This window comes from Poeciliopsis prolifica, unplaced genomic scaffold (assembly GCF_027474105.1).
Source record: "Poeciliopsis prolifica strain line A6 unplaced genomic scaffold, Auburn_PproV2 SCAFFOLD011, whole genome shotgun sequence".
In the NCBI taxonomy this organism is placed as follows: domain Eukaryota; kingdom Metazoa; phylum Chordata; class Actinopteri; order Cyprinodontiformes; family Poeciliidae; genus Poeciliopsis; species Poeciliopsis prolifica.
In genome coordinates this window covers 12,435,213-12,460,245 of record NW_026562386.1, presented here as the reverse complement: position 1 = coordinate 12,460,245, position 25,033 = coordinate 12,435,213, and the positions used below count along the sequence as shown (strand labels likewise).

The 25,033-nt window shown below is 35.3% G+C and overlaps 1 protein-coding gene across 1 annotated transcript; it reads right to left on the bottom strand.

Moving 5' to 3' along the window:
• Positions 1–2,357: 2,357 nt before the first annotated feature.
• Positions 2,358–23,893, bottom strand: hsd17b12b (hydroxysteroid (17-beta) dehydrogenase 12b). Its single transcript, XM_055036867.1, has 11 exons — positions 23,570–23,893; positions 15,161–15,207; positions 14,869–14,944; positions 14,197–14,304; positions 12,410–12,474; positions 12,091–12,135; positions 11,179–11,213; positions 8,219–8,300; positions 7,225–7,290; positions 6,906–7,055; positions 2,358–3,397 (listed from the first exon to the last, which is right to left on the bottom strand). Exons 1-11 carry the CDS (start codon positions 23,745–23,747, stop codon positions 3,290–3,292), a joined length of 960 nt encoding a protein of 319 aa, XP_054892842.1. The 5' UTR covers positions 23,748–23,893; the 3' UTR covers positions 2,358–3,289.
• Between the last annotated feature and the right edge of the window lie 1,140 nt (positions 23,894–25,033).

The following is a 25,033-nucleotide window of genomic DNA, read 5'->3' as shown; positions in this document are numbered from 1 at the left end:
GTCTGAGCACCACTGAGCTCTTCTTTTATACATTTCAGCAACCCACTCACTTCTTCCTTTGGGCATCCCTCCACGCACAGAGCGCCTCTCCCCTCCTACATCCTCATTGATGACACATTTCCGCAGCTTCCATACCAGTGCACCGGAATAACCTCCCAGAAACTGTTGGCATGGGAACCAGATAGGGATGTTTAGGAGGGAGTAGGCAGAACAGGGAAAAAGCAGCACATTAAGACAGACTGTGAAAATTATGAATAATTGTACAATCACTCAAAAAAGTTATGTGAGCTGATTTGACAGGCTGATTGACTTGTTCAGTGTGTGTACAGGAACACTTTTACTCAACAGAGTTCACAGAAACTGTTTGGTTGTAAGAAATGTCAAAAATATTCACTCTGTTCATAAATCACAAACTGAAGATTGAATCCCATATTCTGATGTTTAGTTTCACTTGTTTTTTGAGTATGACAAAAAGTTGAAAGTTAACCAAATCCAACGTACAGTAGTAACAACATATGTTATATGTTTCCTAATGGAAAATTTGTCTTCTAAGCTCTCAAAGTTTTATCCTTCCTGTGTTTAAGGAGACATGTGACATAATAGCAAAATGGTTGTATTAATTTTGGGCTCTTAATGTTTTGATTGAACCACTCTTTTCCTGGAATGGACCAGTTGTACAAGAACTTTGTTGTATGTTGTTTGTTCTCTTCATTCCTTTGTTTCTTTCTTTTTCTTTCTTCTGCTCTTTCTTTCTATGTAACTGAACAACTGGTTGGAGCTCTTTTTGCATTTCTGTATCAACTGTGTGGTATGTTGGTTATTAGCCTGCGGCAATGCAGTGTCTTAAGGGAACCCAGGATACTTTAATACCAACCCTCATCTACCGCTTAAAAATACTCTATAGCAGAGGTCCTCAAATCCAGGCCTCGAGGTCCAGTATTCTGCAACTTTTAAATATATCTCTGCTTCAACAAACTTGAGCCAAATAATGAGGTCATTAGCAGGAATCTGGCAAACTCGACTGCATACTGAGGAGGTAATTCAGCTATTTGATTCAGGTGTGATTCAGAGACCCATCTAAAAGTTGCAAGACTCCAAGGCCTGGATTTGGGAATCCCTTCTCTAAAGATAATTTACAATTACAACTCTATATTTCCTCTTTTGTTTGTTCCCCCTATTTTACTGTTTTCTTTTCTTCCACTTTGCTTTTCATAGATCAACTTTGAACAGCTTATCGCATTAGCAATAACCTTTTCTGTCTTACTTCTATGCATAGAATATAAAGAACTGTCAGCTGGAAAACTGTCAAGCCAGCAGTCTGAAAGCTTCACTTTTGGCATGGTGTTTTTGGGTTGATATGCATTCTTCATCCAAACATGGGGCATGTGACAATGTCCTGACCAAACTCTATTCTTCCACCATTTCCCTTACTTGTTTGAATATTCTGCAGCAATCTTTAAAAAAACCTCAACAATATTTAGCAATGAGTCTTGAGCAGAGATTCTGCATTGAAGGCACTGTGGTTGAGTGCATTACCTTTTTTTTTTTCATTGGGGAAACTATACATCTTTCTGACACCAGCGTCTCTACAAGTGCCTCTTGATTCGTGTACAACTCTTAATCTTTCAAATCCTCTCAGAAATTTTATGACGGGACGCCAAGCCGTGGCTGGTTTATGATTTGTTCTCTTCCACTTTGACTCCAACAGAACTAGAACATCCAAAAGTTTAGAAATGCAACAGTAGACATTGTCATTCACATTTTGCAACAGCAAGACATTTGTGTGAAGATCTCTATGCAACTGTACAACACTTTGGTGATGAGAAAAAAAAAAAAAAGGCAATCAGTTTATCTTAAAACTGATGATATTGAGTAATGTTTTATTACCAACTGATTTCAGAATAGATCTTGGCTTTTTCTGCATGTTTGTAAATTTTTAGTTAGTATTTCCAACTTCACTACAAATAATGTGTGGACTAATTTGTTTTAGATTTTTTTGATTACTTTGCTTGTTTTAAGCCTCTGGTGTGAATTTGACAATGGCCTTATCTCAAAAATTTTGTTAAAATGTGATGTATTCAGTACTTATTGTGTATCCCTGCACATATAGTAAATTTATATGCTACAATTAACTGAATCATTGCAATAAAAGGTTTTTAATGTATTGATGCACCAAAATCTAGTAGAATAATTCTGATAATTCAAATTAATCAATTCAGTAATAACATGCTTGACCGTCTGTGATTTCTCTAATTATTTTAATAATCATACTTCAAAAGTAGCTTAAACTTTAAAATGTAAAAAAGTAAATAAAACTAAAGTCAAAATTAATGCATTAAAAAGAAAAACGAGACAAATTGGTCTGAAAAGAATATTTATTGATAGCAGGAAGAACAAGTGCAATCTAAGTTTCAACATTAAGTCAATCATCCAGGGTAAAAAAAAGGACAATACGTTTATGCTGAAATGAGAGAATTGAAATGGCAAATCTGAAATTGTTTACAGACCCAACTTGATCAAACAGATCAAACATACTTGAAGAAACTACCAATGGTTTGGCTGAATAGCCATCATGTCACATAATAATTCAAAACATAGCAGATCAAAATATGTTTGTGAGATTTCTAAGAAGATGGACACACAACAACATGTGTTGTAGTCAGAAATGCAAATATCAATTAATCAGTGTTTGGTTCAACTGTTTCAGTATCTGTCATACATATAAATTACTGAGACATTAATTTCACAAAAACAAAAGCTAAAGCTTGGGAATGATTTAGTTAACAGAAAATGTTTAAATCAATGTGGTGAACACTAGACACTAAAAAAAGAAAAATACAAAACTATGAAGAGTGAATACTGGTGAATCATCCTTTAAAGCAAGTCACACTTCCAGTGTTTTAGCAAACAGAAGCCATAAAATGCGAGAACGATGCCAAGCGACATCATGCCCCTGATAATTCCAACTTTATAGCCTCCTTTCTCTTGTAGGATTAATTTCTCATCACGATTCTTAGACAGATGGTCTGGTTTTAGTTTCTACATTTAATTAAAGCCGTTTACTGAATGCACCAATTAGTCCAATGGTTATTTTATACAACTGTTTGGGTTGAGCACATAGAGACTGGCTCACATCATCTATCACTTGCAGGAGGAAAACTGAGATGTTGCCCAGAAACTGTCACTTTCTCTTTGCCTGGTCCATGATGATGACGGCAGTTGGACATGACATTAATGCACCTGGTCCCTTCCATCTCGTGCTGCGGCTCTCACTGTCCATCTGATCCCCCTACCCTTGCTTCTGCTTCTTGAGGTAACGAGCGCGCTGGGACAGACCCATCCCCATCACGTAGCTGTTGAGCATCTTGGCTGGAAGTAGAGCTGTAGTCACCCAACCCTACAGAGGGAAATTACATGGTCATCTGGTGGCATTTACAAATAACAGATTAGCATTCATTATTAATCTCCGACCCACAGGAGCAACAAACGTGGCAAGCACGTTTGTACAAGGGGGAAAAAACTCAAGCAATTGTGCCATCTTATTGTATATGCCCTTTTCCAATTATGTCTGAACTACATGCCATTTGTTAAAGTCAGAGATCACAAAACTCTTGTCCTTATTTGGGAACTATTTGAAGCTTTCCTTAATGCCACTTTAAAAAGCAAAAGAAACAATCCAAGTTTTTAGTAGCTAGAAGATTGCACTTTCTGGGGTCAGTGGATGAATTTACATTATGTTCATTATGTTCTACATGATCTTCAACTGCTCAAATAAATGCCCAGGTCACAGACACACATGAAAACTTGTTTTGGAAAGGATGATAAATATTCACATTTAGCTCCTGCAATGGCCCAAACATCTACCCTTTTAATAATTTCTGGAATATAATTAAATGCCTGGGAGAAAAGCCACAACAACTCCCAAAGTTGTTGTGGGAGTTGCTTACAATGATTTATGAAATCACTGTAAGCATTTGATCTGTCACTACTTCACTCCAAGAGAAGATTGGATCAAATGCATAATGAGAAGTCATAAATTAATGACATCAATGTTCACACTGAGTATGTAAACCTTTCACCTGCAATGCATATCAATATTTCATTTCGAAGTGTTTCGCAGAAGAGATTCACAGTAAAACCAGATGATTTGGTTTAGAATTTCCTCTCCTTAAGTGAGGAACAGGTTTATGCGGTCTAATCAGCAGTTTACTCAGACTAACTGAAAACATAATGAACTCATTCTTCCAGCATGGTGAGAGCTGAGGAAAAGGTATGTGATTACAGCTGCCTATCTGTTTGTTAGCTTGATTATGCAAACAAAAAACAACCACATGTAATGACATGGAACTTGCTAGAGAGGCAGCCACGAAAGAGTCCATTAAACTTCTCTTTGGATCCATTTTCATTTAAGAAGTGAGGAAAAAAAACATGGAACAGACATTAAATTGCTTAAGTGCAGTTTGAAATTCCAACAAAATTTTATCTTATTTTTAATAACCATAATTAAGTTTCATCATATTTTGTAGCTCAATTTTTTTTCTTTCTTTTACAAAATCTATGTTTCACGCAACCTAATGTGGCTATAGTAAAAGGAGAAAGGTGGTTTACTTTATGTAGTTAAAGACTACAAACCTAGTAAATGAGAAGCTGATTGAGCCCAGTTAAAGATCACCAAGAAGCACCATCAAAGGTAATTTACATGTACTGGTTGGTCAAAAACTGGAGGAACAGCATGGAATTTCACACTCCACTCACTTATCCATTTAGTTTTATTATTTTAAGCGTATTACTATGTCATTCTAATTGTACAACCAAAGAAAAATAAGCAGCGGCACAGTTAACGGAACAGATGTTGTTTATCCCCAGAAAGGTGCAGATTGCAGTTTTACAGCAGTCTAAATTGGATAGTGGTGAACTGTGGCTTAAAACTGTAAAACGTGCAGTGCCGAGACACAGCTGAACAGAGAGGGATTATCAGATAAACACAACAGCTCCGCTTGTCCGCTGCTTATGGACTGCTGAAATACTGTGGCTGAGGGCAGACAAGATCTGGGCTGAATTGATGCTATCTGCACAAAACCCAGTGACTGCACAGGATTAATAAGAGCCTTTTTATGATGAACATAATTCATTGACCACCTGTGTGCTGAAATAAATAGTATAATCAATAAACATGATCGTTGATATTTAGGTCATACACTCCACCGCAGCACGTTGACATTGACATATGCAGGTGACCTCTGATGAATGAAGGCGCAGACTGGAAAATCAGGCCAGGACTGAAGTTTCCGCCTCATTTCTGATAAGGTGTCATTAGGATGCAGACAATGCGGAAAGGTAGTGAGGCATCCCACTCCATTATTTTGGAGGATGTTTACTTCCAAACAGATGCTAGGAGCAGCTGTTGGAACAACATTACCTTTGTGAATAGAGGTGAGCTCGTAGGAGGCTCTTTTGTATAAAGTCAAACCTGAGCTTGATGAGCTTTTAACACAGTTGCCATGACATACTTTCACCATGCTGCGTATGTATTATGCTGTTTCAGCTTTACAGCGCTGAGAAAGAAAGCTTATTTCTTTAAAAAATGGATATCTGATGTACTACAATCGAGTCTGCACAAAATGTGTTTTAGTTGCTCCACAAGGTTATATAAACAGGCTACATAAAATATATTTTTTCTATTTTGCACAAAAAATGTCAGCAGTTGTTTGCTATGGCGACACCACTGATAAACTAGAGATAAAATAAGGGATGGATATCTTAGCTGTTGTGTTTTTTTTTTTTAGAAATCAATAGAAAGAACCCTTCAGGTCATTCTGAGGCCTAATGTAGCTGAAGTTGTTCATGTTTTTCTGAACAAAATAAGAGCACAATTCATAAAACAGTATAATCTATAAACAGGTAAAAATTTAGGGTGAAACATCAATTTCAAATAATAAAACATATTCTTGTTCCCTGCTTCACTAAATGGAAGCAGGGAAATATACCAAGAAATATTTTTTAGTTCAATGTTATGAAAGGGTGCAGGGAATGACTTCCCAGGTGTTTCCTAAGAAACGATTGACTAAACAATAGCAATGACATAAGCAGTTCACTTAAGATGGTTCTGAATAAACATACACGTATATACAGTTGACCAGGAATCTTTTCAGGATTCAGGGTAGTTTTCTAAGGACATTTGAACCCCAAATCCCATCCATCCATTTTTGTCATGTCTAACTGGATAAAAAGAGAAAACAGGTGATGAGGAACTCTTTGGAGCACAGCATTGTGGATTGAGCTAAAATTCTCTGATTGGAACAATATAACATGAAATTAAAGCAGCTCTCCAGCTTATATTTTCTGTACATTTCAATTTTACCTGAAGACAGATTTAAGCTTAACAAAACAACGTGTGTGACTGTTGTGTGTGCAGCTTAAAATATTAAAGAGATTTAATATTAAGCATTTCTTTAAATGTTGTCTTGTTTTAGGATGTAGCACAAATAAAAAAGAAACCATAGATTGTGGTTTTGAAACTTTTCCATGCCTCAAATGTGCATGAAAAGATGTCTGGAGATATTAAATGCATTTGGAGCTTTTTACAGTTACACCTTCCATGGTACTCAGAATGACTTGACATAAGATACAAAGTGTACTCACTGTGAAATAATAAGCTAGTGGCCTTGATGTTATTTTTCCTTTCTCGTCTCATATTCTTTTTTTTATAAGATGTTGGGATCTAAGCAATTAAAGTCTGAGTGCTTTTAAAAATGTTTCAGGCTGTACCCACTCCGCTACAGTCAGACGGATCCTTTATGGGTGTGATTTCCTACACCACCACATACCACTGGAGGCAACACAATTAACAGGTTAAAGAGAGTACCATGGTTTTAAGGAAATTTCTGGTTCATTTTATGACATACCATAATAGCATGTGGCAGGTATCCATTGGTCTGAGTCTGCAGTCCCACAGTATTGAGCTCAGCAGCAACGTAGTTCTCTGGACTAGGCTTGTCCAGGGTAGGGCGACGAATTTTACTCAGTTTGGTGGCAACAAAAAATGGCAAAACACTCTAAAAACAGAGAAATAGATAAAAAATAAAAAAAATAAAAAAACATCAATGCAAATAGCCACATTATCTTTGCTTAATTTCCTGTTACCCCTCCCCAAACTTTAGTTATTAATCAACAGCACTTGATAACAGCATAGGAACCCTCAGATTAGATTAGTCCATTAATTACCTGAATGATGATCCCTTTGCTCTTGTATTCAGCTTGCAGTCCTCGGGAGAAGAAGTCCACAAATGCCTGTTTGAAACAAACAGGCATGTGATTATATTCCCTTTCACCAAATTCTCACCATTCTATTAATGAAAAAAAAAAATAATCAAAAAGGTTTATTAGCAGGATTCTTACAAAGTTTTAATTTAAAAACTCCAAACTTTTTCAAATTCAAAAGCTGATTATTCAATCCTTTGCACTCAATATATACATTTTTAAAAATCCAAGAAAAAGAAACATGAGGGAGGAAAATAAGGACAAAAAAGAAAGGACAAATAAAATGGAATAAAAGGAGAGAAGGAAGGAAAAAAGTAGTAAAGAATGGAAACAATGATGAGAAAGGCCAAGAAAGGTAAAAGGGAAGGAAGAAAGAAAAAAAAAGGACAAAAAAGGAAAGTAAGATAAAAAATGAAGGAAGAAAAGTAAGAAATAAAGAATAAAATGAAGGAATAAGTAAAATAGGACATAAGGAAGGAAAAGGGAGAAAAAAAGAAAACAGAAAATCTGCATATAGCTACTTTTCAACATTCTTGTTTTCCTTTTTCATTATCATCCAGACCTGGAACATGTAGCAGTACTTCAAGTTTGCAGTGCAGTGACTGTTTAGTTGCACATTGAAAGTGTGGATAATGGGATTCAGTAGAAGAAGAAGAAAAAAAAGGATGCCAACGAATTTCAGTGTAGCAGCAAGGGACAGACCATTTTCCAGCTACCAAAGAGAACATAACACTAATAGACATTAATGCTGCTCTATTCCTACACATATCGATTAGGTTTTGCCTAAGGCAATGTTTGTCAATAAAACAATAATTTATAAAATGAGAACAAGACAGCCTTCTTCTCCTTGAAGGCTACAGTGCATGTTAACAAACTGTTTATGAAGCCCAGATGTGCCTACAGGTATTCCTTCAAGTAACATTTGATGCGAAGGTCATACACCATGTACCGCAATTACCTTGGAGGCAGAATAGACGGTGAGGAGAGGAACAGGGTACATGCCACTGGCAGATGAGATGTTTAGGATGGCTCCCTTTTTCCTAGAAACCACATACAAAGACAAAAAAGGTTCTTTTACACCAGAAAGAAGGGAAAAAAGGCTGGTAGGTGGGGGACAGCAGACACTTCAGCCTGAAATCAATTCCAGCTAGATAAAAGAATATGGTAGCACATGTACTCGCATGCTGAGCCAAAACTCCACTCGTAGTACATCAAAGTAGAGCTGGTGGATAATGATAAGATCAAAGATACAGCAACATCAATACTTAAATGTTTACAATCTGATGACATTTTTGCTTCAGCTCTCGGTACCTTCATCCTGATTTTTTTTTCTCTTCTGAAAATAAACTTTACTGTAAGGAAGATATTCAGCAAGACATAAATCCTTAGCACAATGATAATAGAAGAATACCATACATAAATCTATATGAAAGCATATGCATACATAAAAATAAAGTCAGATGTTGCAAAACATTAGGAAATTCTAGAAAAAAAATACATTTTTATTTTTTATAGATTTTCAAATATTTCATTTTAAAATACTTCAGAATTGTGGCATCTTCGTCTTCCAGCTTATAACAGAAAAAGCAACACTGTCTCCCCCTTTTGGCTGACTGAGAGCTTTCCCCAGTGCCACTTGCATTCAGTTGATTACATTTGGAAAATGCCAAATAGTTTTGGCAAACTGTGTCAGACTAGTTAATTTTTAGTTGGATTTTAAATATGGATGTCATGTGTTCTAGGACAAATATTTTCTAAAACAACTTGGTCGTTAGAAGGGTGTGGTATTTGGCATAAAACCAATAACGTCTCAGACAAAAACCCATCTTATATTGATAGTAAAACAATGTGGTATGATTATCTGGAATAGATCTGATTTTTCAACTCCTGAGGCAGTTTGCAATTATTAATGGTCCACAACTTTGGCTTTCTAATGTTGTGCAGACCTAAAAGCACTACAATAAAAGATGCACCAAAGATGCACCTTAACAGGAATATTTAAAAACTCATTGCCAACTATTACACATGCTAATGAGAAACAGCCAATAAAACAATAATTAAGTAAAACAATTTTAATGGAGGAAACACTTTTTCACCGAATTGTAGATTTTGCAGATAAATTTCTCAAAAATCCTTAAACTGTCAGTGGAAGAATTTTACTAGGGTCTGATTTAAGTTTGGGCACAGCTCCAGAAGTGGAAAAAAGAATCCAATCACATTTTCCTTCTATATTTCATTACGTGCCTTCATCATACATCTACATACTCACTTACTGAATAAGTGAATAATATTACTTTAATCCTTTCAATATGTAGAATAAAACAGATTTGGTTATTGACTTACACATATTACCTCTCAAGTTAGAAAACATTTTTTGAATAATAAATATATATTTTTTTATTTAGCCAAAAGCTTGTTAATCCATTGTTTCAAACTATTCAATATTTTGCAGAAGCATTTCTGGCAGAAATCAAGTCTCCATGGAAACGGCTCTACAAACTTGGTACACATATTTTAAGGTTTTTCTCCGAGTTATCTCTGCAAATCGTATGCTTAGCAAGGTCAGATAAGGAGTATTTGTAAACAAAGTTTTCCAGAGATGTTCAGTAGGATTTCAGTCCGAGTTCTGGCTGGGTCACTGAAGGACATTCACAAACTGTTCATAGAGCCACTCCTTTCTCCTGGTGATTGCTTTGAGTCATTGTGTTGGGAGAAGTAGAGTTCCAGAGCACTCTGTGAGGGGAGGTCTTAAATGATTTCTCCATATTTCCCCCACTGTCATTGTATCCTTGTGCATCCACGTTCTATGCTTAAACAGATCTTTACAACATAACGCTGTAAAGGCTGTGTTTACCAGCAGTGTTTTCTTTTGTTTTTCAGTGTTCAAGCAAAAGGAAATGGTTTTTGTTTCATCAGACCAAACATTATTTTTTTTCTCTGGGTCTGGAAATCTATGAAGCGCTTTTTGGCAAAATCCACCTGGGCTGCAAAGTGTCTTTTAGTGGCCATATTTGGACTAGCCCCATCTCATCTACATGATCCCCTTAACATCCACTCATATTTGAAAGCACTTCAGCCAATCAGCCAGTTCTTCCTTGATGTTCTACAATCAAACTTAAAATTAAGTAGTGATTGAGAATTTGCCATGTCAGCTAAAAACATATCTTTCTCTGAGATGTTTTTAGCTGACCATCTCTTTCTCTGAATGAGATGTTAAATGGTTTTTAGACATTCACAGTCTTGTTTTATTTTATTACCGTCTATCCGATTTGCCACTTTTGTTACTGTTTGTGTAATTGTTAAGCAATTTGGTCAAATTGCATTTTTAATATGCTATTTAAATGAACTTGACATCAATTTACTATAATACGTCAAACTGGTGGAGTGAGTAGTGAATGGCTGAAGTTCTGGATGATTCCATCTTCAGAGAAGAACAGTGGAAGTCTGCCTTGGAGACCATCGAGTTCTTGGTCACCTCTCAGATCCTTATTCCCCCATTATTCAGTTTTGTTAGCTGGTCAGATCGAAATACGGTCCAGCTGGTTTTAAACTTACTCCCTTTCTGAACTGGGCTTTTCAAGGGAGTTCAATGCTGTCAAAGTAGTTCTGTGTCACGATATTTGTGCCTTGACACAATCCAGTCTCTGAGGTCTACAGGTCACACCTTTGATATACCGATGCTGTCAACTGTGTGACCTTCTACAGACAAGTGTGTTTTATTTCAAATCATGTTAAAGTCAACTAACTTTATCATAGGTATTTTCAGTTTATCATAATAGGCTACTTTGTCAAGATTTATTTCATTAAAATCTGTTTTAGAATAAAGCTGCATTGAGTGGAAAAAGCAAATAAGAGTTCATACTTTTTTCCAACATCGGTGGCATTTCTGTATGAGAACAAAAAAAATAAAATACTCACCTTTCTACCATTTGAGGTAAAACGAGACGTGTCATCTGCGGGGAAAAATAGCAATTAAAAAGACATGCCAGAGAGACACTGCATAGAAATTACAGATAAAGAATGCTTATTGTTTGTATGTGGATGTGTGCCTGCAAACATACACCTGTGTGGGAGGTGTGTGAAGAAGTGGTCAGAAAGGTAACACAAAGAGAGGGAGGAAATGTTAATGATAGCACAGGGAGCCATTTGGAGAAATATTGAATGACCTAAATTAAGTGTTAAAAGAGTGGGTGGACTTTAGCTGCTTCTCTGGGAGCTGCTATATGCGGATAATAGGGACGGAAGTGACTTACTGTGTTTTATGTCACCGTTTCCCATGTTTTTGTGTGTGCGTGAGAGTGTTCTCATCTCTGTGTGACTAACTGGCAATACACACATCAGAAAAAAAATTCCGACAATCTGAATCCATTTAAGACAAACATAATTACTCAGAGGTGGTTCAGATACCACAGGGGAAAAGTAATGATATGAGCATAATTCAAACTTTATAAAGTTTATTGAATACAGAAACGGGACTGAGCTAGACATTTAACTTGATATCTGCTACAGGTTTCCAAACAAGCTTGCATAAGACAATATTTATCAAACTTCATTTTTATTCCACCTAATATTTTGCAACCCGAGTTCTTTATTTTTTAGAAACATGCTGGACTGTCAGTTCAGAACTACCAACTAGCAGAACTACCAATCCATCAACAGACTCAAAGCTGTAATTACAGCTAAAAGTGCATTATCTAAATATCAAATGGTAGGCAGAGAAAGTTACGCAACCATGATTTCAGTATAAATGGTTGGTTTCTTTTCAGGCTGGTATTTAAAAATGTTTTCCTTCTTTTTAGTTACTGTGATTAAAAACTTATTCTTACTTACCTGGCATACTGACGTTATGTTAATGTTGATCATTGTGTCAATGAACTGAAATAAGAACAAGACTAGTTAACCATCTTATGAGGAATTTCTTTCTGAGTTAAAGTTTTTGTAAATTTACATAGTCAACCAACACCAGTCCATTTCTTACAAACCCAACTGATTTATTAAATTATGAGATGACTCTTAAGCCATTTTTAATTCAATTGAACATAAGAACACCTATTATCTTCAACATAAGTGATCTTATATTGAAGATTGTTCAGATCACTTGAATGAACTGAACTTCAATTAGATAGATGTCAAACGACAGACAACTTACCGTGTCTAGGTTGGGAACATTGAGGAAGAATTCAGGGTAGGAGTAGGATGTGCCCACATTGTTTACTACAAAATAAAAGTAGATTATTATTTTTTATTTTATTTTTTTTGTCAGTGACAGAACCTGAAAATACACTGAAAACCACTGACTTTAAACCAGAAAAAGACTATATTTTATAAAACAAATGTGAAAAAAGTGCTATTCATTTTCTTGTCTTTTGGGGGCAGCAAAGGGCTGTTAAACCAGATGCACATAAATTGTATTTTAATATTTTATGATTATGATTGAGAAACAACTCAGCAAATTTTTCAAGAACAAAAAATACATTTTAAAAAAGTATAGTGCACAATAAAATGTTGTAAAATATATTTCAAATTCATTCTCACAAATGATTTGCAATATAAATTTTGCAAATAACTGCTTTAACCGCAGTAAATATCAGCTAATTCCATCATTCAAGTACCATCTATTCAAACTCTCTGTGCCAGTTGGATATTTAATGATTCATTTGATTTGAGTAGTTCAAGTAAAAGGTCATTAAGAAGCAGCAGCTGTAGACAGATGCCAGTTAAAAGAATGTGATGCCTTGAATAAGATGGAAATATATATATTTTTTCCAATCTTTATATGACGACTATTTATATTTCCTCAGAAGACAGATCCCAACACCATTTCTAAATTATTTATTAATCACAAGTAAATTCAGCATCACAACTATTGTCAACATTATTGCATTAAATTGTTTTGTAATCTGCAGCCTTTTAGAGTATAAGCACTCAATACAGTTGGGTCTCCTTTGGATGAATTACAGCGTTACAGGATCTACTGTCATAACTTGATCTTGTTATTGGGACAACTGGGATAATTGATAGTATCCCAATGTCATATTGGGATGATGTCTTAAAAATGTAATTTTTACATTATTTTTTACATATGCATGACACAATCATGCATATTTACGTCAGCAAAGTTTTCTGTTCAAATGAGCTCAATGATACCATGGTTGTCAAGATATGTACTACTGCTTTTGGTATTGTAGCCAGGTGCCATTGCCAAGTTTTGCTGACAAATTAAATCATGTTGTGACTTGATTTAATTAAAGCATTTAAGTAAAGCATGTAAACAGAGAAGCATTTTGTGCTAAAACATGTTCTGGTACAACTCTGTGTCAACTTCCAAGAAAACAATGAGTCTTAACACATGTCTTAACAGATCATCAGTGACTGAAAAACTCAGTTTACCTTAAGCAACTATAACTCTATGCCTCTCCACTCTTTGTCCTTTTGTTTTTAACTCTGCTAAAACATTTTTATGTTTCATAAATAAAGTTTGATTAAATAACTGAAATTTCTGTTACTTTTTTGCCTTTTCTGAAAACAATATTTCTCCCTCCACTCGATTTTCAATTAGCTTCTATATAGTAATAAAGCATTCCAAACAGCCTACTAAAAACTACCAGAATTGAGGTTGTTGATGACTACTGCACAAATGTTTAGTCAGCCTCGTCTTTTTTTTCTTTGCTTCCTGAAATATTCTAAAAAAAATAATAATTTCAGTTTGAAAAATTAACAGAAACAAATGTTTGAAATACATCACTATTCAATGAGTTTCACATTTTAAACTCGATTTCTGAAACAAAATGGTCTTTTCAAAAGTAATTGAACTTATTGAGAAGCACCTGGATATACAAACCTTGCATTAACACAGATGGAATAAAGAGATTTTAGAAAGAATTTGCTTTTCTTATGTTCAAACAAAATCCTAGGCGAACGGTGCACCAGACTTACCCAGGACGCCAATCTCCAGTCCCGAAAGGCCCTCTTCAATCTTTGCATAAATATCTACAGCACTGAAGTCTGCTGCAATTGTTTTGGTCTCCACGCCACATTTGCTTGCTGGGGACACAACCATGCATTTGAGCTTAGTAAATAGGGATATTAGAGACAGCAAAAGGGTTAATTTAAATATTTATCCAATATGTTCATCACTGAAAGGATCCTTTTTATCCAGTTGCATGGATTCACACTTGGCTCCAGCAGGAGGCTTTACTCCTCCAAAATAAAACCCCTGCTGCATCTCTACAGTACTGAAAGGATCACATGCAAAACACTCAATTCAGTGCTATATCATTTAGTCACTTGTCAATTAGGCCCTTTGGGTGATAAAACATTTCAGGCTGAAGATGAATGAGGACATGCAGCAAGGATCTTGATGGCTAAGACCTTGTCCAGCAGCTGCTTGCCTTAATGGATCACCTGTATTAATCTATTTCTTGGGAAGACAAGCAATATTGATTTCCCTTGACACAGAAATGTAAGACTTGTTTGAATAATTGCTTAAAAACACTAATACTCTGTCATCCTTAATGTTCTATAATGATGTGCCATGTTAAGAGAAACAAAAAAAACAGAAAAAAAAAATCAAAGATGATGTCAAAAATAAGAGTGCACATGTCTTACCGATTGCCTTGGATACATCATCAAGTTTCTCCTGAGAGCGACTAATCAGAACAATGGCAAAGCCTCTGCGGGCAAGCTGTTTAGAGGCAAAGGAAAAAAAAATAAAATAAAAACATGTGAACAAAACCAGAGAAAGATTCATTTCAAGACATATTCTATGAAAAACCGCATTACTAAGACCATACACTACATATATATATATATATAAACAAGCTTGGAGAACTAGCATCATTAGATACAAAAGTATTTTAATGCAACCTCTGAATGTGAAAGAATATCCATGCCATCCTACCTCCTCTGCATATGCTTTCCCAATCCCATCTGTGGCTCCTGTTACAACTGGAAGTTGGACAAAAAAGGTCACACAAGTAGAATTAGCATTTTTCCCAAAAGGGGAGGCATAGGTATGGCTGTTAAGATTGTTCACATGCTCAACTGTGAGAAGTTGAAGTAATTTGTAGTACCAAATAATCATATTAATCTGCTACTGTAATATTGTGCAACTGTCAAAACTTGTCTGGGACGACTGTCAGACAAATTTTGGATCTTGGGCACAGAAAATGTTCTGATGCAGTTATAATAACAACATACAGTAGGTGAGTGGTGTCAGACACTGCTCACTGCTCTTTGTTTACTGTGCTCTATATATTTATACAAAATAACTATAGTGTTTGAAAGAAAACTGTACAAATAGCAGCAGAGATGCCAATCTATTGGGACCAAAACCTACAATAAAACTGTTTTTGTGCATTTCAAATACAGCAACCTGTCACCAAAGACGTTCTCATGAAGGGGGAAGGTGACATTTTCGAAGAGCAACGCTATTTTAGCCAGAGCTTACTGGGATTCTAAGTGACAAGTCAGGTTAATGTTAGTGACGTTTGAAAAAATTGTCACTCATTTGTCTTCAAAGTCAGCGAAGGAATACTTACAGATTTTTCTGCTGTAGCTACAGCTGCAAGTCTTGTGGGAAATGTTTCAACCATCTTTATCATTACAGACTGAAAACATTCACCCTTTCAGCTTTGCAAAATAGCTTAACCTTAGATATCCGTGATGGAGAGAATCTTTGAGTATCACTTTTCAATTTTATCACAAAATCTTAATTGGATTTCAGTGTTGCTTTCAATTGGACTGTTCTAACACAAAAATGATATAAGATGTTTTAAACCATCTAAAACATTTTGGCTCCAGAAGGTGACCCTTCAACTAGGGCAACAATTGTTGGCTAATATATTTTAAGTGCTATGAAACTGCATTTTTCATTCTAATGTAATATCCAGACAGTTAAGAAGAATTTTACGGCAGCCTACATTCACAACAGACACTAATGACATCACGCAAAGTGCTAAAAATACAGGGTGATGGAAGCATAGAAGAGAAAAAATATTAAAAAATAGGCATATATAACTGATATCTTCCAGGATTAGCTTGTGTTTAGTTCCTTCCAGGAAGGTGAATATTGCATGCTCAATGTGATTCTTGGTGTTAGTTTCCTATCACACACTTTCCATTTTCAGGGCAATAATTACACAGCTGATTGTGTTCTGGGTGTCCATAGTAGTTCTTCTGACTAATGCCCTCAAACAAACCTGTGAGGTCTTCAAGTAACATGTGCATTTAGATGGATATTACATAACTCACAAGTAAACTGCTCACTGGACTTTCTTTTGATATAAAAGAGGGGACTGAAAGCAAATGCAGAGCACACTTTTCAGATTTGATTTGCAAAAATCTATAAAAACTATTGATTATATTTCTTAAACTTCAAAGTGCTTTGTTATTATCCTTCTATCCATCATACATATTTTAATGAATTTAAGTCTGTGGTTCAAATTTTAAATTATATACAGAAAGAAAAGGCACTATTCAATCGATTTTTCAAACAATTCTCCATGTTATTAAGCTCACAACTAGGTTATATCTCACCAGTGTACTCTATTCTGAAGTAGAAGCATTAAGAGATATTCAAGAATTTGTAAGTCACAACCCTGGATTTCTGTGTAGACTTATATCAAGAACACTTAATATTAGATAAACAGTGACTGGCCAAGCCCCAGCAAGACCAAGTGGAAAATTGTTTGAATAGAAAAAGGGCAGAAGAAAATGAAGTAAGAGCCAGAAATATCTGGCTCTGGGGTTAGCGGTGATAAAAAAGGAAAGCTTCTTTTCAGACAGAAAAGGCACATGGAGAAACAACAAAGCAAACAAAAATTATAGCACCAGAAAAGAAATCAGCATCAATACACAGACTAACAGTGCCACCTACAGAAACTTATGAGACATCTAGAAAATGTTGTGGAAAGACGGCAACGAGGGCCAAGTAGAGCAAGCTTTACAAAAAAATAAATAAATAAAACACAGAATAACCTTCAAGGTTAAAGAGACTGTCAATTCAAACTGATGTTCTGCAGAAAGAGATGTGGAGAGCTGCTAATGTGACAGATGAGGACAAAGAAAAGAGAATGCAAGTTATCTCTGTCATAGGTAGAAGCAGAGTGAGCAGATGCCCTGGAAATGCCTGGCACAAACAGCAGCAACAGCAGCAGCAGGAGACTATTTTTAGCAGTCCCCAGCTTTCAAAAAGAACGACTCAACACATCCCTTGCTAAATATAACAAAACGTGGATCGAGACAGGAAGCGCTACAATATGTCCCGGTATGACCTAAAAAAGCTCTCTTTAAAAGAAAAAACTTATCTTATCCATGGGTGAACCCACTTTTCTTCATTCATTGTCATTTACATTTATGATTTTTTTTTTTTAAATGAATTCCCATTTGTGGCTTAGAAAGAGAGAAAAGTACACTTATCATACTACTTTATTAGTTCGGGGGAATAAGGAGGACAGCTTCTAATGTCTCTCCTAGCAATAATAATATACATTCAGGTTTAATGAATACTACATAATAAGGAAGAACAAAACTAAATATTCAGTTAAAAAATGAGCAACAAATATGTCCCAAAGGGGATTGGTGCAGTGAAAACAAGAATTTGTCAACCAGCCATCCCTGCTTGCAAGGTTGCAGAGAGGTCTGGTGTCAGTCTTCAGCAGCCATTGGGCAACAAGTGAGGCACAACCTGACCAGGCGGCCAGTTGACCACAGAGACACCCAGGAGAAACAACTATGCAAACACACACTTTAAGGCAATTTGGGTTAATTATAATAAACTCAAATTGATGATTTCTGTAAATTTCCTGTGACTTGTTCCACTGCTGGTTCGATTAGGCCATAAATAAATGGGCCCTTTTAATTTAAATATATAAAAAAATTGTGCAGCCTTTTGCACTGCACTTGCCGTACATAAATAAGTTTTAGTTTTATGTTTTTGCATTTTTTCATGAGGCTTTGACTATACAAGGTGATAGTTGCACCCCAAAGACTGACAATTTTTATATACTCTCCATCTCTTGCCACGATGTATTGAATGTATGAAATAAAAACAAACAGGTAAAATTAGTGACTTTTCCCTCCACTGAGCACAATACTTCACAATGAAGGTTATTTCACAATGAAGATTGCCAGACAGTTGGCAATTTTTTTCTGTGGAGAATAACCCAGCAAGATTAATCAATTCAGTTTCATCTTAACAGGTTTACAGCAATTCTGAAATGTTAAGTTTACAAATCCATTGCTCTCATTTCTACTAAATGAGAGCAATGGTTGTCACCGAAGTGGCTTAGTCTCTAAATTGTAGTCTGCTTGCAATGAAGCACAATGTGAAGGCAAACCGCACCAAACAAAAAAATAAAATAAAGTCCATTTTTGGTCAGGACCAAACAAGCAAACCAAATGATTTTTCTGGTGTGAATACACCCTGAGATGCAACCCTGTACCAACAAACTTCAAATCAATGGCTCTCTACAGGCCTTTGCCAAACGTAATGACATGCTGAACAGGTAATTAAATTATTTGTTTCAGTTGTGTTGGGGCAGAGATCCATCTAAAACCCCTAGTACAATAGATCTCGAGGACCAGGGTTGGTAACCCCTGACTAATTAATATTCATCTAATATCTCAAGAGCCTCAATTACCTCTTTGAATGACAACTAGCTGTAAATCCTAGTTGTCAATACACAGACACCTAGTCTGTGTATTGACAATACACAGACTAGTGTATTGTCAATACAACTATCACCTTGTATTGTCAATACAAGGTGATAGTTGCACCCCAAAGACTGTATTGTCAATACACTAGTCTGTATTGACAATACAGACTAGTATTGTCAGCACCAAAATAACCGACGACTTTCGGAAATGGTTCCAAGAATCAGTTAAAAGGCTCCAGCAGTGCATAAATGCTGTGTAAGACCATCTTTAATGGAAAGCCATCATTTTCCATGGATACGTCTACCAGAGAATGCAATTGGAATGATCAGATAGTTAATGCATTTTATTTGAATCTCTATTTAAAAGGCTAGAAATAAAAGAGCATTGAAAGAAAAAAGAACTCTTCAGTCCTTTGAAATAAAATGCTGTAATTTCAGTAAATTCATTTTGAGTAACAACTACAGATTTTCCTGAGCTACTGTAACAGAGAGCAAAGTGTGTATGTTTGTGTGAAACTACCATATTACTCAAATGTCTGAGCACTCTGACTCATAAGGAAGATATGTCCTAATTTGAAATTTACACTATATAAGCACATTTGTATGTGCCATATTATATTTTAGAATTAACTGTAAGGCTAAGATATTCATTATAAAATAGTTACAAGCAGCAAACATGCAAAAGTCTAGACACATTTAATATAGGAGATGATCGCTTTGAGTTTTTGGCCGACTGAGGAAAGCTAGCTGATCAGAGTAATTCAGCTGACCCATTCTCTCTTTCACTTCAATTATTTATTACTTAGTATTTCTCAACCACATCAAATCCCTAAAAAAATACTGATATCTGTGGTTGGAATGTGACAGACAGGAGAAACCTCAGGAGCGATTTGATGGTTTTTTTTTTCTTTTTAATGCACCATTTATTTCAGGATAATCAATTACCTAAGCCAAATTTTCTAAATTGTTTTCACTGCCTCATCTAACGTATGGTAGAAAAAACCCTTTCTAATGTTTTCAGCCCAATAAGTCTGAGATCATATCAGATTCAATGCTGTTTGCACAGAAGTTCGATGCATCAAATTTGTTTTCGTAAAATGGTGCCCATGCTATTTACAAAATCTAATATTCCTTCCATAACAATGAAGCTTATTCAAAGCACACATTCTTCTTATTTACACTATTTATTCTATTTCTTCCTCTATTCATCTTTTTTATTGAGCCCATCTCTCTTTTGTGTGATGCTCTTGAGTGCAGATGATGCTGCGATGCCACGCATCCTCTAGGGCTGCAGGAGAGCCAAACAGAAAGGAGAGGCTGAGGAAAAGAGAAAAGAAAATGACAAACACGAACATGGGGGATCCTGGGGCCAACTAAAAATAGCACAGGGAGACAGGAGGGTGGGGGTACGGGAGAGTCTGTAGGCGAAATGATGAGGAAAACATAGACTGGTTTATTTTTAGGCATTTTAAGAATGAACAGTTTTTCAGGCAGAACAGGAATAAAAATAAATATTTTACAGCTGAGTGCATGTTCCCTTCACTCAAATAAATAAGGATCTATTTTTAGAGCTGCTGTTGTCTTCTGTAAAACTAGGTCGGACTGGATCCTAAATTATACTGCTACTATGTGCATATGAACCCCTATTATCAACACAACCACTCATTGTTCAGGTCTCCATCAACATCAGTTAATTTTAGGCCCCTGTATACACAAAAGTAAACATCACTGAAAATAATCTGAGACCAACAAATAATTAAATAAATCACATGTCAGGATAATAGAACATAGCTGCTTACTACCTCACTAATTTAATACTAAAAATATATAAAACTGATTTTCCATATACAAATATGTTGGCAAGATATTTGCTTCATAGGTAAGCTCAGAGAAAAAAAAAACATCCGCTTGTATATTTTATGCTAATTTACATTTAAAATTGTCTGATATATTAAATAATACTACAGCAAGATGTACCACTCATTCAATGTGACAAAAAATTAAATAAATCACAAAAAATAAAACAATCCAAACAATTTCACAAAGCAATTCAATTAAGTATTGCAGGTAATAACCAGCAGAGGGAGACATAGAGTTTCACTCAATAGAGACAAAATCCAGAAATCGAAAGTTACAAAGAAAACAGCATAAAAAAGTTAGTTGCATTAATAAACTCTTATAAATGTATAACTGATGCAAAAACATTGGATAAAATGTTTATTATTATTATTATTGTCATAAGTTTTCTTCACAAACAAAAATCTTAGCATGTATGTTTTTGTTATAACAATAATTTTCATCCATACATGACTTAGCATGTTCAACCCTAGGGTCAGGCCAGGCAGGCCTCAAACTACAAAAATAAAAAAGCAAGCAACATCTCAAGCTACAAACATATCAGACAGCAAACTACATGTGAAGTCTATCACACAATTAATAAAACATGACAAAGTAACTGAGCTGGAAATGTGTAGGGTGGCTCTCCGGATCAGGGACCAGATCCTGTCCCAAACAGTGGATGGATAGATTGGATGGTCATTAAAATATCTACCTCACTCTATGCTAACGCAGCATGTAAGCAGATGTGTTTGATGGATTCCAAAGATAAGCAAAATAAAATGAGTAAAATTTATAATATGATCATGTGCTTTACAATTTTGAAGCATTACTTTATTTTTTTCTCTTTATCACTAATAACTCTGAGGTCTTTGTTAAACATGTGAATTTCATTAATATGTAGCTCAACCATATTTTCACAGATGCTCCCTTCTTTTGCTCAACATCTCTTTCACACGCAGTCTTTTGAACTGTGAGAACCACTGAACCAGAATCTTTAGGATTCTGTGCCTCATTTATGAATGACTCTGAAACTGTTATATAATCAGACTGTCCTCCCAATCAAGTCCACTTCGCTGAGACAAAGTTTGTGAATGAAAGTAGCAGTGGAGGCCAGCAGGCTCCTTTTGCCTCACTGCATATTCTAAATCATTTTGCATGAGTGATCCAAAAATAAACTCCTTTCTTCCTCTGATGATTTTCCATTTATAGCCACACATACACAAATAAAAGATCAAAAGCAACTTCATGTTCCCAACTTCCAAACATTTTCCTCTATCTGGTAAACTGATGTCACTGTGCATGTTAAGAGGGATTCTGGAACATTTTCAACTAAACCAATCTGCCCAATTTTTCTAGAATCTAAATCACCAAGATCAATAACCCAAATCAGATTACTTTTAAATATTAGAGTTCCCATACTGTGTGCTCATTTTTAACACACACACACACACACGCAGTCTTACAGCGTCTGTGTTGAAATATGAACTTCGAACTCCAGGGTCACGCATATGAAGTAACATCAGGTAGCCTGTTCAAAGGTCAAAGTTCAATCAGTGAGCAACATGGAAAGATGGACAGTGTTCAATCTCATTTGATAATCCACTCGAACCATAATCCAGTCACAAGATTTACTACAGTTTACAACCAAAGTGTCTGATCATGTTCAACCTACCAGAAGCAGTCACCTACAATTACTGGTAGGACAAACAAGATAGGTCAAAAGATGTGTGTGTGCTGCAGAATCGGAAGATTCAGCAGATGTGAATTATTCAAATATATTAGAAAAACAGCTTCATGGCAGTGTCACAAACTACTATGTTAATCCTATCAAATAAAATTTCAGTGCACACATATTTTGTAGCTACAATTAGTTATACAGACCAAAGCATTTTAAGATTATGGACAATAAGACTGTGCTAAATGTATAAAGTTTATTAGATTTGGCTTTTTTTTTTTTTACTTTCCTATTTGCGAACTTGAATCAGCACATTGTCATTGCAATTCTATACATTGCTTATAGAGACTGGATACACTATAGCTGGAAACAAAGAAAACAAGTGCATCTAGATGTTGTTTGTCACAGTTGAATAGTGCACATTGTCTTCATACTGACACAGCTATTTTCTCATTTGCAAGGCCATTCCAAGTGTTATATACAAAGCACAATTTAGTAAGATAGTGTCTTTTTTCTAAAGATTATCTGTTCCTTAAGTCAGCTCTGAAATGGGGAAAAAAAGGCATGAAGATATGCAAATATTTCCAACAAGATTTTAAGTCTTCAGGAGCAAATGTTGCAGATGAAAATGAAAATAATACAACGCATATATTTATTGGTCAGAGATGGGATGAAATATTTCCCCAGATTTGGATAAAAATAAAGATGTGTTGATAATTATGGCTGTGGGCAGGAAGGATCTTCATAGTAGTCTGTATTGCAGTGACTCTGAAGAAGCCTAAGAGAAACTGCAATTAACAATATTAAATTGCTATCTAAAATGGCAATTGAATCAAATTATATGCTGTTTTAGGTTGTAGACGACAAACTCTCTTACTTTGTTTTTCATAAATAAGGTCAGTTATTATCATCTCTGTTCAACTGATAGGTGCTTCTTTATGATGACATAGTTCTACTTTCGCTGTGATCCGATAACAGCGAAAAATTAGTAAAGTTTTATCATTGAACGTCCCTTGTTACAATTCTCACCTCACCAAAACCTTATAAAAAAGACTATCACTTTATTTCCTCATGCTTAAGATCAGTTTTAAGTGCGATAATACTTGACATTAATGTTTCCAGCCTTCTGGACTCTCACCTGCCCACTTTCCCAGTTTGTTGGGGGAGATCAGTCTTCCGTTGCCCAACACCCACACCCTGAAGGCGGAAAGTAGCCGATAGACGGAGCACACGGACAGCCAGGCCGCGGTTAGAGCACCCAGCCAGAACAGCGGCGCTTCTACGCCTTTAAGCATGGCTTCTCCGCTGAAAGACATAACCGCACCAGTCCCTCCTCTGTCTCTTCTCTGTGGTGACACTGACACCTGGACTTCTAACCTCTTTATTAATAAAACAGCAGCTGCTCAAAGTGCAACAGGGAATCCAAGCTTAGACGCCCGTGTCAGATGCTTCCTCATCTGTGTTTCGCTGCTTCTGATTGGATCCTTCTTCTTCTTCTTCTTTTGTACGTTTCTTAGCAACAGTGAAAAACCGAAGCAATATCACCACCTACCGTTGAGCAACATGTAAAGAATTCAAAATGTTCGATGATCGATAACTGGTCCATTCTTTTTTTCTCTGGAAATAAACACATTTTTGTGATGCAGACATTTTACTTGAGTTATAGTTTTATTTTATAAATCTGGCTACATCTTTTCACTTGTGCACTGTTTTGAGGACGTAATTTTAAAGCAAGCTTATTTTATTTATTTACAGACTGCATATAAACACCCAATTTATCATTTACGTAACTCTACAGCTTTGCATCTGTATGCCTTTTTATTTTATTTATTTATTTATTTATTTTTATTTATTTATTTTTTGTGTCTTTTTGTTTTTGTTTTTTTATCACTATATTTATACTCATAAATCTTTAAAATATATGGTGTCATTTCAGGAGAACCCCGTTTTAAATATATACGTCCAAAAAACACAACATGTTAAAAAAATATTAGTCAGTACAGTTTATAACCACTTAACTAAAAACCCTAAATCAATTAACTAAAACACACTCTTACACTTAATACCTTGCAAACTCTTTTTTTTTCTATGTGGTCTTTGCACTTGCCATCTAATTTCTTTTTATATCTCAAGATAGTTTTAAAAAGTATCATAATTCTTAAGTACTCTATTGTATTTAATAGTACATATTTAGTTCTTATTTATTTTTTGTCATTTTTTTATTTCACAGCTGATTTGCAACAATTGATTTCAACTACATCTTTATAGTCATTGATTTTATAGAATTTTAAGTGAACTGTACGATCAAATCTACAAGTTATGTGGTGGTGAATGTGAAGATAAGGTCTGTATATTTTATATTTAAAAGCAATATTACAAATTTGCTTATTTGTCTACCTCTTTGTTTAAAGATGTATGAAATTGAATATGCAATATCCAATTTCACCAACATGAAATAAATCATGTTGGTATGAACATGATTTATATCTTGCATGATTTTTGTACTAGATTTATCATGTTAAAAAAACAGTTAAAAAATTGAAAACTGAAAGATATAACTCTATACATAATAAAATGAAATAGCCGATGTTCACTCTGATTG